Source organism: Podarcis gaigeae, assembly GCF_964106915.1.
Source record: "Podarcis gaigeae genome assembly, chromosome: 9".
In the NCBI taxonomy this organism is placed as follows: Eukaryota; Metazoa; Chordata; class Lepidosauria; order Squamata; family Lacertidae; genus Podarcis; species Podarcis gaigeae.
The window spans coordinates 78295141-78310578 of NC_139685.1; the positions used below are offsets into that span (position 1 = coordinate 78295141).

Below are 15438 nucleotides of genomic sequence, written 5' to 3' on the forward strand. Positions count from 1 at the left end.
GGGGCCAGGCGGGAGGGGGCGTGGCGAACGCCGCTCTGGCGGGACACGCGTCTCGGCCTCCCCTGACACGCGTCTCCCCCTCTCTCTCTCTCTCTCTCTCTCTCTCTCCAGCCACCCCCCTCGGCCAGAGCAGGTGGTGCGGTCCTGAGCGGGTGCAGGCGGAGCGGGGCTGTACCATTTCGCGCCGCAAGGGGGGGCAGCAGTCGCTGAGCATGTTGTGTCCTCGCTGGGAAATTGGGCAGGGTGTCTCTGCTTTATCTCCCTCCCACCCCCAAAATAGATCCTTTGGGGCAAACATAGGGGACCTCCACCCCCTCCAAAGAAACACCCCCTTTAAAAAGAAAAATAATTTTATTGAGTACAAATTAGAAATTTTTTTAAAAAAGTACAAATATACAAAAGGAAGAAAATACATGTAACCGAGAGTAAATTAGAAAACATTTTACCTCTTCTCATATTTACAATTGTGTAGAGGTGTAAACAATTGTAAACAAAGAAACACCCTCGTAGTGCCTCCTTCTTGCATGGGCTGCATCAAGGTAGGGGAATTCTGCCAATCATCGTTTTAGCCACACTTGCCTTTATTTGTTTGTTTGTTTTGTTTTGTTTGTTTGCCTCCTGCTCTCCAGCCTTAAAGGCTTGCGCACGGTCAACTTCTGCAATTCTAACCTCAAGGAAAGACACAGCACAAGAGGGCAAAGGTACAGGGAGGGAAGAGGAAGATCAAAGCTTCAGCACCAATCTCTAGCTATACTGGCCAGCTGGCCCATTTTAGAGGCCGTTGGTGCCCATCTCCCTCCCACAGAGGCTGTCCTTTGGGATTCCCATAGAAAGGAATGCAAAATGGATTCATCCGTCCCAGACTTTTAAAAACAACCCATACAGCAGCAATTTAACATGAATTTTACTATCTAACGAGACCCTTGAGCCATAAAATGAAAGCAATAAACAATGTACTGCAGTCACACAATCAATCCATCAATCAATCAATCAATCAATCAGTAGCTGAACTGGGTTCCACCCAGCCACAAAAACAGAAACGCAAAATAAATAGCAAAATCAGACAGAACAGACTTCAGCGTAACACTCAAAATGGAAGTGTCGCGCTCAAAACAGAGCATGTTCGGCTTCTGAAAATAGTTCCTAAACCGGAACACTTACTTCTGGTTTTGCAGTGTTTGGGTTCCAAGCTGTTTGAGTATCAAGCCATTTGAGAACCAAGGTACCACTGTGCAAGAGATTCTGCAAAATGTAGTGTCATCAAACAGGATCTGATGGTCCATATACAGACATAAAATAAACCGCAAGGAAGTGAATTTGTGGGAGGTGGCTACTTGAGCTATTTTAAGGCACAGACATAAAGGTTAAGTACGACAAGGCTACAAAACATGGGCCCTGTTACACCAAGGGAAAGTAATTGGAGTATTCAGATGCCCCTGTATCGGCCCAATTCCCACAGAGGACAGCCGAGGGGAGAGGATTCCTGATGCAGCAGAACCAATGATGGAGTGAGCTCTGTCTCCCAGGTCCTTGGATTTTGCAAATGTGTCCAAAAGGGGTGATTGACATAGCCATGCCTTTTCCATCTTCTTCTTCAGTCTTCTCCCTAGCAAGTTCTCTAAGCAGGCTCCACCAAGGGTCCTGTCGAAAGACTCACAGTACGCAGCCAGCAGCGGACAAGTTCACTGGCTCAAGATCTGTATCCAAAAAGCCGAAAGCCCGACTCAGGCCGACATTAATGTAAATATCACCTTTGTTTGCACGGATTTGGGGTGCGATTGGGGGCACATACAGTCTGATCCACACTTCGGAACTCCCTGCCTGTTCCAGGAGGTGCCTTCGCGGTATTATTTTCGGCGCCTGCTAAAAACATTCTTGCTTAGGCAAGGCTAGCCAGACGCTCAGAAAGCGGTGTGCATTTTAACCTGTTTTAGTGTTTTAACTTTTTAAAAGTGTTTTATACTATTGTTCTAAAACTTCCTTGATTTCATTGGTATGTCCTTTTGTAAACCCCTTTGAGGTTTGGTGCACACACACCCCAATCAAGCAGTGTATAAAATTTATGAAAATAAATATATTGCCTCCTCAAGATCCTCAGTGCATATATGGGTGTTAAGTGTGTAAATTTGAGGTTGCTTTATAAGCCATTCTGGTTGCAATTCCAGTGGGAGAGAGCAGATCAGCATTCACCAACTTGCCAAAGGATGGCATAGGGACCAGGCAAGAATAGATAAAGGGGCAGATCCGAACTCAGACTTTTCTGTCAGTGTTGCCAGAGAGTAAGGCTAGGTTAACACTCACTGTGTTTCCAGTGTTGGGTTTTGATCTGTTGTGAACAGCTGGGCAAGGGGAGATTTGTGAAACGGCCCTACAAACAACGACTTCACTGCGCTTGAACATGTGAATACTGTAAGGACTTGCTCTCTGTCCCACCCCAGGGGGTCCCCCATGAATGGAAGAAATCCTTTCCGGAAAGCAGAGTGGAAAACTGAGGGTTATACTCAGAGGATTTTGCTAAACCTATAATAATAATTTATTTGTTCCCCGCCCATCTGGCTGGGTCTCCCCAGCCACTCTGGGCGGCTTCCAACAAATATTAAAAATACATTAAAATGTCATACATTAAAAACTTCCATGAACAGGGCTGCCTTCAGATGTCTTCTGAATGTCAGGTAGTTGTTTATCTCTTTGACATCTGATGGGAGGGGGTTCCACAGGGCGGGAGGGCTTGGCTTAGAATCTGGGATTGTAGAGTCGGAAGGTACCCCCAAAAGTAATCTAGTCCAACCCCCTGCAATGGGGGAATCACAGCCCTGACAGATGTCTTCTAAAAGTATGGTAGTTGTTTTTCTCTTTGACATCTGGTGGGAGGGCGTTCCACAGGGTGGGTGCCACCACCGAGAAGGCCCTCTGCCTGGTTCCCTGTAACTTGGCTTCTCACAGCAAGGGAACCTCCAGAAGGCCCTCGGTGCTGGATCTCAGTTTCTGGGCAGAACGATGGGGTTGGAGATGCTCCTTCAGGGATACTGGACCGAGGCCGTTTAGGGCTTTAAATATCAGCACAACACTTTGAATTGTGCCCAGAAACGTACTGGGAGCCAATGTAGGTCTTTCAAGACCGGTATTATATGGTCTCGGCGGCCGCTCCCAGTCACCAGTCTAGCTGCCGCGTTCTAGATTAGTTGCAGTTTCCGGGTCACCTTAAAAGGTCTTCTCTTCCTGCCAGGGCTTCTCTGCGCTGCACACGGCAGCTTTGTATGGGCGCCTGGACTGCATTCAGATGCTGGTGGAGAAATTCAAGGTCGACGTGAACCTGGCCAGCCTGACGGGCTGGAGGCCCATCCACCTGGTGCTTAGCAAGGAGAGCCGGAATGCGGCGCTGGAGTGCCTGCAGTACCTCATCAAGAAACAGGCCGACGTCAACGTGTGAGCTGGGCGGCCCTCCCCTCCTCTTCCTGTCGTTCCGGTGTGCACACCTGGCTATGCGCAGGAGGGGCAAGTGCAGGGAAAGCAGAGCCCTGCAGATGTTTTTGCCTACAACTCCCATGATCCCTCGCTAGCAGAACCAGTGGTCAGGGATGATGGGAATTGTAGTCTCAAAACATCTGGAGGGGCGAGGCTGAGGAAGCCTGGGCTAAGTGATGGACAAGCCCCAATCTCCCTCGTTCACAGCCAGCCCTACTGATGATGGGGAGCATTTCATCTCTGCTTTGAACAGGATTAGGCCAGTAGCCCACCCAGTCCAGCATCCTGTTCTTGCGGGGGCTGGAAAGTGACTGCATTGCCTGCCAATTAGTTTCTGTGCCCAATTCAAAGTGCTGGTTTTGACCTATAAATCTGTAAATGATTCAGGACCACATACCTCAAGGACTGCCTCTTGCTGTAGGAACCTACCCAGACCCTGAGATCATCCTCTGAGGCCCTTGAGAGGTCCAGAGAGGGGCAGCACGAGAACGGGGCCTTTTCCATGGTGGCTCCCCTTTTGTGGGATGCTCTTCCCAGGGAGGCTTGCCTGACACCTTCATTGTACACCTTTAGGTGCCAGGCGAAAACTTTCCTCTTTGACCAGGCCTTTGGCTGATTGACATCCCATGCCCTTTTAAATGTGTTGCAGGAGGGGGATTATTGGTTTGATTTTCTTCTTATTTTTATTATGTATTTTGTGCTTTTTATATTGTAATTTAATAATTTTAATAATAGGAATAATTTTTTTGTACCCCACCCATCTGACTGGGTTGCCACTCATTTATGCCATGAACCGCCCTGAGATCTACAGGCATAGGGCAGTATAAAAATTTAATAAATAATAATGACGGTTGCCTCTAGGAAACCTGCGAGCAGGATCTGAGCACAAGAGCAAATATCCCCTTTTGTGGTGTCCAGCAACTGGGACCACAGAAGCATTGCTGCCTTCAATTGTGGAGGCAGACCAGTCAACCTTGCCCTCTCCTATTGCTATACTCCTATTGATGCAATTATGGGCTGCATCAATAGGAGTATAGCATCTAGATCAAGGGAAGTAATAGTGCCACTGTATTCTGCTCTGGTCAGACCTCACCTGGAGTACTGTGTCCAGTTCTGGGCACCACAGTTCAAGAAGGACACTGACAAACTGGAACGTGTCCAGAGGAGGGCACCCAAAATGGTCAAAGGCCTGGAAACGATGCCTTATGAGGAACAGCTAAGGGAGCTGGGCATGTTTAGCCTGGAGAAGAGGAGGTTAAGGGGTGATATGATAGCCATGTTCAAATATATAAAAGGATGTCACATAGAGGAGGGAGAAAGGTTGTTTTCTGCTGCTCCAGAGAAGCGGACACGGAGCAATGGATCCAAACTACAAGAAAGAAGATTCCACCTAAACATTAGGAAGAACTTCCTGACAGTAAGAGCTGTTCGACAGTGGAATTTACTGCCAAGGAGTGTGGTGGAGTCTCCTTCTTTGGAGGTCTTTAAGCAGAGGCTTGACAACTGTGGGAGTCATAAAGCCAGAGGCAGAGGTTTGTAAATGCTGCAGGGTACCTCTGGACCTCGTGACCAGCACTCTGAGCTTTACAATGTATTGGAATGTAATGACCCTATATGGCGATGGGGTGCAATAAAAGCTTGGCCGGATGTAGGTAAGATGAGATTGGCAAACGGCCATGCGGCTGGTCAGAACAAAGGAGAATAAATCGGAGAAGGGCAGACAGAGGGGCTGCTCTCTCATATCATGGAAATATTACTGGCTTTCTGCGTCTTTATTTTACCCTAAAGAAGTGCCACTTGTAATGGCAGGCTCCAACAAGTGGTGCCCTCTCTGAGGCTCAATTAAAAGAAGAGGAAAACTTAAAAGAAAGCAGTGTGAGACAGACTTCAAAGAGAACCGTGAGAAGCAACTTAAAGGAAACAGTCTGAGGCAGACTAAGAGGATTTTAAAAGACACTGTGAGAGGACTTCGATCCAAGCAGTGGATATCATCGGCTCACCACGTCTGGAAAGGATTTCAAAGCGCTTATACATCTTTAAAAAAAGATCCCGGTGAGTCGATCCCTTATATATTGATTTTAGAAATATGGGCAGTTCCCTGTCATTTCCGCAACAGAAATTTTTAAAGGACTTAAAATTTCTCCTCTCCTCCAACAAATTGGAAGTCCCTGATGGCGATTTGATACAGCTCATTCAGGCCATCGATGAGCATTACCCCTGGCTTGCTGCAAAAGGGACTTGGGAACTAAAACAATGGGATAAGATTGGAACTCATTTTCATGGACATCCCAATTTCAGTGTTCGAATTTTAAATGCTTGGTGTAAGATTCGTTATGCTATGGGCTCTTTATCACCAAAAAATATCTCCATGGCTGGAGATAATTCTTTAATTCAGCATGCTGTTCTGCCATGTGTTCCAGCACTTGCTTTGCCAGCAGCCCCAGACCCCAAACCTCCAGACTACAGTTCCTCACCAGAGGACCCAATCCTGCAAAAATACAGTGGTCTGGCTGGAAATGACCCTGCTCTTTCAGCAGCAGAATCAGCTACCCCTTTTCAACGTGCAGTCCTTGCCTGCTCCTTATCTCAGGATACCATGGCATTCCCTGTTATTGTGCCCCCTGCTGGTCCCCCAGCAGGAACTCAAGCCGAGCACCAACCTTTTGATTTTAAAATCTTGAAAGAGCTGCAGCAGTCAGTAAAAGTCAAGGAACAAATACAGCAAATGGGAACTTTACAACCTGGCATGGCAAATCCAAATATGCTCCCACGAGAATATCAGTTGGCAGTGATTGATTTAAAGGACTGTTTCTTCTCTATCCCACTGGATCCAGCAGACAGGGAAAAGTTTGCTTTTACATTGCCAGTATATAACAATTCGCAGCCCACCCTGCGATATCAGTGGGTTGTTCTGCCACAAGGCATGTGGAACTCCCCTACACTTTGTCAACATTTTGTGGGTGAAGCATTGAAACCGTTCCGCATGCACCACCTAGAGGACAAGCCTTTGTGGGTTCCAGCTCGATGCGTGCAGCCATGGCGAGTCCCTTCAATTGCGGAAGTGCCTTCCCCACCATCTGCCTCGCCATCCTTTGCTGCACCGTCATACAAGGAAGAGAAGCAGACGACCCAGTCCAGTTGAAACCACCATATTTCACCTTATCAGCTGGCAAGCCGCTGTCATCAGAATCCTACTCTGGCTGGCAGCATCCACGGCTCAGCCACTCTCGAACTATAAGAACAGCCTTGTTGAATAAGACTTTTAGGGGAGAAAATTATCATAAGATGTCAGGAGTGCTCTAATGGTGTTTCCTGCTTGGCAGGGGGTTGGACTCGATGGCCCTTGTGGTCTCTTCCAACTCTATGATTCTATGATTCCTCCTCCATGAACTTGTCAAAAGTTTTGATTTTGTTTCATTTGCTTTATATCATGATGAGCACTCACGGTTCTAAGGCGTTTAAAACTGGAGGAGCAGAGAGCCCTTAGTCCTCTGGGACAATGGCCTTTTTGCTCTGGATTGTGTTTGTTGGTTGTTGTTTTTTATAATATTATATTATTTCATTATTTTATTTTTGCTTGGGGTGGGATAAGCACTGAGTCAGCACTATTGTTCCTTGCTTTGTTTTGTTTTGTTCTGTTCTGTTTTATTATTATTATTATTCTGTTAAATTATTATATAGTTTGTATTTTGCCTTTTAAGGGGAAGGGTCATGGCTTCCTGGGAGTGGGCCTCAGCCAATAGATTGGGTGGGGCAGGTTCCACCGGGGGAGATGTATTGGGACACCCGATCTCAGTGATCACGGGCAGGAGGAGGAGTTATGCTAAGACCAGACCATGTCATTACCGAGGAGGCAGGTTTAGTCGTTGTTTGAGGACTATCCCTGCCTCCAGGTCTGGTCCTGACCGGAAGGATACAGTAATCAGCAAGGGAAACCCACATGACCTGAAAGTGTTGCTGTGCAATGCCAGGTCAATGATGAATAAAACCACTGCCATCCACGACCTGATTGTGGATGGAGGATTTGACCTGGCATGTGTGACAGAGACCTGGTTGGATGAAGCAGGTGGGCCTGTCCTTGCCGCTGCTTGCCCACCAGGTTTCTCGTACGCACAGCAACCCAGGTCATGTGGGCGGGGAGGGGGGGTTGCAGTGATTTTTAGGAAGTCACTAGCTTGCACCAGGCGTGCTACTGGGAAGATCCAGTTCTCTGAGTGCATGTTCTGGAAGTTGGGCAATAGGGGCAGTACAGGATTCCTTTTGGTGTACCGACCTCCCCGCTGCACCAAGGATTCCCTGTCCGAGCTGCTTCAGGTCGTGGTGGATATGCTCCTGGAGACACCTAGCTTGGTTGTCCTGGGGGATTTTAACATCCATGCCGACACGACCTTACAAGGGGCCGCTCGGGACTTCGTGGAAAGCATGGCCTCCATGGGGCTGTCCCTGAATAAGTCTGGCCCAACTCATAGCCACGGACATGCCTTAGACTTGGTGTTTACCTCTACGGATGTTGGTGATCTGACATTAACTAAAAGCGAAACAAAAGAAGTGCCATGGTCAGATCACTTCCTGGTGCAACTGGACTTCTCTGCGACCCATCCCCTCTGCAGGGAGGTGGGACCGATTCTGATGGTCCGCCCCTGCCACTTAATGGATCCAAATGGTTTCCAGGGAGTGGTAGGGGATGCTTTATCCCAAGTTGATGGCCTTTCAGCTAATTCCCTGGTGGCTCGCTGGAATGTGGAGTTAACCAGGGCTATTGATTGTTTGGCTCCGAAGCGCCCTCTCCGATTGCATGGAGCCCGGACAGCCCCATGGTTTTCCACAGATCTGAGGTCAATGAAACAATCGTTGAGACAGCTAGAGTGCCAGTGGTGGATAACTAAATTCCGAATCTGACCGGACACAGGTTAGAGCTCAACGTCGAGCCTACCAAGTGGCGATAGCGACGGCGAAGAAGAATTTCTTCACCGCTTCTATTGCATCTGCAGAAAACAGCAGCAGGAGACTTTTTCAGGTGGTTCACAATTTAGCGGAACCACCTGCAACATCGGGGCCCAGTAAGGGCCACGTGTTCTCCTGCAATGATTTTGCAAAGTTTTTTGCAGATAAAATCGCTCAGATTCGGGAAGAAGTAGACTCCACCGTGGGAGCAGGGCCAGGGCGGGAGAGTGCTAGAGTTCTGTCTGGTCCTGTTATATGGGATCAATTCCAATCTGTTATCTCCGAGGATGTGGACAGGCTGCTTGGACGAGTGAAACCGACCACCTGTCTCCTTGATCCTTGCCCATCCTGGCTGATAAAAGCGAGCCGGGAAGGGCTGGGCGATGGGCTTTGCGGGGTGGTGAATGCTTCCCTCTGTGAGGGAGCCTTCCCAGACCCGCTGAAAGAGGCGGTCATTAAACCGCTTCTTAAAAAAACATCTTTAGACCCGGCCAATTTGGCCAACTATCGCCCAGTCTCAAATCTGCCATTCTTGGGCAAGGTGATTGAGCGGGTGGTTGCTGAACAACTCCAAGCACGCCTGGAGGAAACGGACCATTTGGATCCCTTCCAATCGGGATTCAGGCCTCACCATGGGACTGAAACTGCCTTGGTCGCGCTGGTTGATGATCTCCGGCGGGCTAGGGACAAAGGTGAGAGCTGTTTCCTAGTTCTGCTGGATCTCTCAGTGGCCTTTGACACCATCGACCATAACATCCTTCTGGACCGTCTGGAGGGGCTGGGAGCTGGGGGCACTGCCATACAGTGGTTCCGCTCCTTCCTCCTGGGCCGTGTCCAGAAAGTGGGGGGGGGGTGAGTGTTCAGACCCCTGGGCTCTCACTTGTGGGGTGCCTCAGGGTTCTGTCCTCTCCCCCATGCTTTTTAATATCTATATGAAGCCGCTGGGAGAGATCATCAGGGGGTTTGGACTGGGTGTTCATCAGTATGCAGATGACACCCAGCTCTACCTCTCCTTTAAATCAGAACCAGTGAAGGCGGTGAAGGTCCTGTGTGAGTGCCTGGAGGCGGTTGGAGGTTGGATGGCGGCTAACAGATTGAGGTTGAATCCTGACAAGACAGAAGTACTGTTTTTGGGGGATAGGAGGCGGGCAGGTGTGGAGGATTCCCTGGTCCTGAATGGGGTAACTGCCCCTGAAGGACCAGGTGCGCAGCCTGGGAGTCATTTTGGACTCACAGCTGTCCATGGAGGCGCAGGTTAACTCTGTGTCCAGGGCAGCTGTCTACCAGCTCCACCTGGTACGCAGGCTAAGACCCTACCTCCCCGCGGACTGTCTCGCCAGAGTGGTGCATGCTCTGGTTATCTCACGCTTGGACTACTGCAACACGCTCTACGTGGGGCTACCTTTGAAGGTGACCCGGAAACTGCAATTAATCCAGAATGCGGCAGCTAGACTGGTGACTGGGAGCGGCCGCCGGGACCACATAACACCGGTTCTGAGAGATCTGCACTGGCTCCCAGTACGTTTCCGAGCACGATTCAAAGTGTTGGTGCTGACCTTTAAAGCCCTAAACGGCCTCGGTCCTGTATACCTGAAGGAGCGTCTCCACCCCCATCGTTCAGCCCGGACACTGAGATCCAGCGCCGAGGGCCTTCTGGCAGTTCCCTCATTGCGAGAAGTGAGGCTACAGGGAACCAGACAGAGGGCCTTCTCGGTAGTGGCGCCCGCCCTGTGGAACGCCCTCCCATCAGATGTCAAAGAGATAAAGAATTACCTGAAATTCAGAAGACATCTTAAGGCAGCCCTGTTCAGGGAAGTTTTTAATATGTAATGCTGTACTGTTTTTAACACTGATTGGGAGCCGCCCAGAGTGGCTGGGGAAACTCAGCCAGATGGGTGGGGTATAAATAATAAATTATTATTATTATTATTATTATTGTTGTTGTTGTTGTTGTTGTTGTTGTTATTATTATTATTATTTTCTGCCCTTCATAACCGTTTTGCGATTCATCTTGGGCAAACTGATTCGGACTTCTGAAAACATTCTGCAGCTGACTCCGCAAAGAGCAATGAAACCCTGCATTCTTGTTTTTCAGGCAGAACCAAAGCGGGGTGTCTCCGCTTCACAAGGCGGCCAGCGAGGGGCGTGAGAACTGCATCTGGGAACTGATCAAGGCCGGGGCCGATGTCCATATCCGGGACTATGAGGGCCAGAAGCCCATTGACCTGTGCAGGATGTGGGGCCACAGGTCCTGTGCCAAGTGAGTATTTTGCATCAAGACGGAATGGGCCAGAGGTGGCGATGCCAGGGGGCATTGTGGGCATATGCCAGGTACCCACCTGTGTGCTGCAAGTCAAGTGCACCCAGTCCTGCCCTTAATTATTATTAATAACAATAATAATAATAACATTTTTTATTTATAGCCCGCCCTCCCCGGCCAGAGCCAGGCTCAGGGCGGCTAACACCAATAAAATCACAGTAAAAACATAACAGGGAGTAAAGGGGGGGAGGAAAAGGGGGGGAATTAAAATACAGTGGTACCTTGGGTTACATTCGCTTCAGGTTACATACACTTCAGGTTACAGACTCCACTAAGCCAGAAATAGTGCTTCAGGTTAAGAACTTTGCTTCAGGATAAGAACAGAAATCGGGCTCTGGCGGCGCGGCGGCAGCAGGAGGCCCCAATAGCTAAAGTGGTGCTTCAGGTTAAGAACAGTTTCAGGTTAAGTACGGACCTCCAGAACAAATTAAGTACTTAACCTGAGGTACCACTGTACAGGTTAAAATGCAATTTAAAATGCAGCCTCATTTTAAAGTAGCTGATAAATCAAGACCATAAGGGGAGGGAAACATAAGGGTCAGACCGAGTCTGAACCAAAGGCCAAGCGGAACAGCTCTGTCTTGCAGGCCCTGCGGAAAGATGTCAAGTCCCGCAGGGTCCTGGTCTCTTGTGACAGAGCGTTCCACCAAGTTGGGGCCAGTGCTGAAAAGGCCCTGGCCCTAGTTGAGACTAATCCAACCTCCTTGAGGCTCGGGACCTCCCAAGTGTTGTCATTTGTGGACCTTAAGGTCCTCCGAGGGGCATACCAGGAGAGGCGGTCCCGTAGGTATGTGGGTCCTAGGCTGCAAAAAGCTATATTGCCTTTGAATTTTTATTTTTTTTAATGTTGCTTGCGGGTTGTGAGAAGGAATCCTAGTTCTGCTTTGGGGAAGGAGCAGAGCTCAGCAGAGCACTTGCTGGTGAGTGCGCACCCAGGCAGGGAGCCTGATTTAGGAAGGAAGGATCAGAGGCAGGGCTGGCAAGTGAAGGGCCGGGTGCTTCTCCACCTTCTCCTGCACCACTGTCTCCCAGAACCAGGAGGGGACTGAAAGGAGAAGAGCAGAGGCAGTTTCCACCCTGGCTCAGTCTCCGGCTACATGCATGCAGCCCGACGGGCGGAATTATATAAACTGGTGGAAGGGAAGTGGTACCCAGATTCTGCAACTGCTCTATAGAGCGCAGACTCAGGAACAGCTGCCTAGACGGAACGTTGGTGTGCGTGCTTCTCTAGAGCTGTAGATGTGACTGTTACCTTGGACAATGAAGGGTTGACCCTCTGCCTTCTGCATTCCTTGGCCGGGGAGCCCCCAGGTTCCATCCCTGGCACCTGCAGGTAGGTCTGGGAATGACTCCCTGCCTGGAATCCTGCACGGCCACTGCTGCCAGTCAGTGCAATGCTGAATTAGATGGGGCAATGATCCGATTCAGAATAAAGCATCTGCTACATCCCTGCGTCTATATTTTCCACTTTGGTATACATGAGATTCCTGGCACAAGCAAGAAGCCCCTGGGAATCTGGAGCTCCTGCATATGATCCTCAGAGCATCATAGGAGAATAAGAAGAGTCTGAGTCTGGATCAGGTCAGTGGTCCCTCTGGTCCTGTTCAAGGGGAAGTCCAGAAGCAGGGCCTGCGCCCAACAGACGCTCGCTCTCCCTTCCTGTGCTTTCCAGCAACAGAGTCCCTCCTTTGCTTAGCCAAGTGACCTTATGCGTCCCAAGTCTTTCTATAGGCTCTCAGTGCTCTTGAACAGGGGTCAGCAAACCTACCGCACCTCGGGCTGGTTTTCCCGCACCAATCGCACAGCGGGCTGGAGAATGCGTGTCCATACACGTGCAAACACACTATTCACGGCACACTTCTGGGTCAGAGGAGCACCGGAAATAGCTTGTGTGCATGTGCACGGGCCTCCTCTGACCCGGATGTGCACCAGAAGTAACGCTTGCACATGCACACAAGCTATTTCCGGTGCTCCTCCGACCCAGAAGTAGGCAGCCGCACAGCACAGTGCCGATAAGAGTGGGCGGCGGCAGCGGGCAGCAGGGGTCGCCACGGGCTGGATAAACGAGTCAGCCTTAGTTTGGGGACCCCTGCTAGAGAAACATCTGTGCAGGAAACGATACGGATACCAGCAGGGGAGCTTTGCGATATAGGACGATGATGCAGGTCTTTCTCTGCCTGTCATCTGAGGCAGATCCTCCTCCTCCTCCTGCTGCACACATCCAGGGTGGTGCTCTGCCTCTGCAGGTGTCTCGCCAGCGCCATGTGGAAAGCAGACAAAGCGCACTTTGTCCAGCAGGTCGCCAAACTGAACAAGATCAAGGAGGCATGTGAGGTGCAGAAAATCGAATTCCTTAAAAGAGAGCAGGTAAGCAGCAGCACGGATGGGCACAGGCAAGCCCCCTTCAAGGTCGTTTCGGTTACCGGTGCTCCTTACACCACATGGCTGGGCTGTTTAAGAGAGGGCAAACCATAGGGGAGTTACAGCGCTGTCTCTGGCTGTAGAGACCAATAGGGGAGAGACAGGTTTTGTTGCAGCTGGGGCAAATGAAGGTGTCTCCAGTTTTGCTGCTGCAGAAGCACCACAGCGTTTCCCTTCTCCATTGATGTAATTATTATTATTATTATTATTATTATTATTATTATTATTATTATTATTATTTATACCCCGCCCATCTGGGTGAGTTTCCCCAGCCGCTCTGGGTAGCTTCCAACAAAACACTAAAATACAATAACCTATTAAACATGAAAAGCTTCCCTAAACAGGGCTGCCTTCAGATGTCTTCTAAAAGTTTGGTAGTTATTTTTCTCTTTGACATCTGGTGGGAGAGCATTCCACAGGGCAGGTGCCACTACCGAGAAGACCCTCTGCCTGGTTCCCTGTAACTTGGCTTCTTGCAGGGAGGGGACTGCCAGAAGGCCCTCAGAGCTGGACCTCAGTGTCCGCGCAGAACTTCGCCCACTGCCTTGTTTGTCCTTTCATTACAGATGGAGATAAATCTCAGCAACAAACTGGCCTTCAATGAGTGGCTGGCCAAAAAGCATTTGCCTCCACCTCCGGCCAGAATCGTGCGCTGCCTGGACACGAAGCGGAAGCCTGTGCTCCCTCGCAGAGGAACGCGGAAGAAGACCAGCCCGATCCTCTCCTTCGAAGAAATAGCCCCGCTGAGAGTGGACGACACTTACCAGGTGCGGATTGACCGGCGGTGCCGGCCGTGGAACATCAGCACCAACTTAGCCTCCCTGCCGGCCACCTGCATCAGCCGGCCGGAGACTGTGCGGCTGGGCATCCATCCTGACCCGCCCGCGGAGCACGACTTCACCTCCTACCTCTTCCTCTACAAGAACGGCTACGGCGACCCCGAGATCCAGGTCGACGGCATCGGCAAGATCCTGGACATGCCCGACCTGCCCTTCGAGGTCCTCAAGAAGAGCCTCTATCCCGACACCCGGGCGACCCGTTTGGATGTCCCGGGGGATCTCAGGCCCCAGCACATCTTCGGATTGCAGCACAGGCGCCGCCCCGGCCCTGAGCATCGCTGGACAGATCAGATGGCGCTGAGCTTGAGGCAGACGGTGGACCCGGCCCTTCTGGGCACGCTGAAGGCCCACCTTGCCACCTACAGCGACCCCCAAGTGCTCTTGCCAAGGCTGGAATCGGGCAGCGCCAGCGGCAAAGACATCTCCTCTTCCTCCTCTACCCAGAGCAAAGGCAGGAGCCACCAAGATTCACCCGTGGGGTAGTTCGCTAGCCCAGCACAAAAATATGTGCCTGTCCCAGTTCTGTAGCAGAGCCCAGCAGGGCTGGAAATAATCATTTGGGTCTGGATTGAAACAGTTTGCTATGAGAACATTTGCACAGGGGAGGTGGGTGGGTGGGAATTAAACCAGCTTATTTAATGCTCATTTTTGTGGCGCTGTGGGCTAAACCACCGAGCCTCTTGGGCTCGCCGATCAGAAGGTTGGCGGTTCGAATCCCCGCAACGGGGTGAACTTCCGTTGCTTGGTCCCTGCTCCTGCCAACCTAGCAGTTCGAGTTTGTAGTGTGTGTTGCTTGCACCCTCTAGAGGCCAGGAGTGTGCAGAACACAAAAGCCTTGAGGAAGCTGGCTTTCAAAACATTTTGCAGCTGTAAAGTGAATTATTCAGTACTGCAAGGGTCAGGCACGATGAACTAAATACGCAGCATCAAACTCCACTAGGGAAGAGTTGTGGGGCTGGTTCTTTTTAGTTCGAAGACATTCTGTAGTCAGGGTTGTATAGCATAGGGATTAAAGCCTACAGAGTCTGTTTGGCTCAGAGTACTGGCCTCTTATGGGGCACAGTCTAGTGTACAGCTGCCCCACCTATGGCTGTCATGGCCAGCAGCCTTCAATAGCCCTCTCCCCCATGGATTTCTCTAATCCTCTTTCAAAGCCACCCAGTTTGGGGACCATCATTGCCTCCTGCAGAAGGGAGTTCCACAGTTTCTTCCACCACCTCACTCAGATATGTCTTTGGAGGAACTTACAAGCAAAGTGTGCCCTTGTCCCATGCATAGGAAAGTCCGCACAGCCAAGGGGGGAGAGCCACTGCTACAGCAGAGTCCGCAGGCTGGACAAAGTCCGCCCACCGCTCTTGCATGGCATCACCGCCTCTTAAGCACAACAGCCAACATTAAGGCTGGGAGTGGGCTGTCCACATGGGGCATAACACAATCTAGCTCGGGGGT

The 15438-nt window shown here is 50.3% G+C and overlaps 1 protein-coding gene across 2 annotated transcripts; it reads left to right on the forward strand.

Moving 5' to 3' along the window:
- Positions 1-1081: 1081 nt before the first annotated feature.
- On the forward strand, positions 1082-15028 carry ANKRD53 (ankyrin repeat domain 53). 2 transcript variants are annotated; one of them, XM_083757153.1, is made up of 5 exons: positions 1082-1740; positions 3227-3426; positions 10505-10669; positions 12955-13096; positions 13717-15028. In XM_083757153.1, the coding sequence occupies exons 2-5, from the start codon at positions 3281-3283 to the stop codon at positions 14470-14472; spliced, it is 1209 nt and encodes a 402-aa protein (XP_083613279.1). In that variant the 5' UTR covers positions 1082-1740; positions 3227-3280; the 3' UTR covers positions 14473-15028. The 2 variants fall into 2 exon arrangements, with proteins under 2 accessions (XP_083613279.1, XP_083613280.1); XM_083757154.1 differs by having other exon boundaries at positions 1087-1740; positions 12976-13096.
- Positions 15029-15438: the final 410 nt, after the last annotated feature.

Excerpts from the sequence above, each read along its gene's own strand:
- ANKRD53 (XM_083757153.1), top strand. The coding sequence starts at position 3,281 with ATGCTGGTGGAGAAATTCAAGGTCGACGTGAACCTGGCCAGCCTGACG. Across the intron at positions 3,427-10,504 it reads AAACAGGCCGACGTCAACGT|GCAGAACCAAAGCGGGGTGT; the intron begins GTGAGCTGGGCG and ends CTTGTTTTTCAG. Across the intron at positions 13,097-13,716 it reads AATTCCTTAAAAGAGAGCAG|ATGGAGATAAATCTCAGCAA; the intron begins GTAAGCAGCAGC and ends CTTTCATTACAG.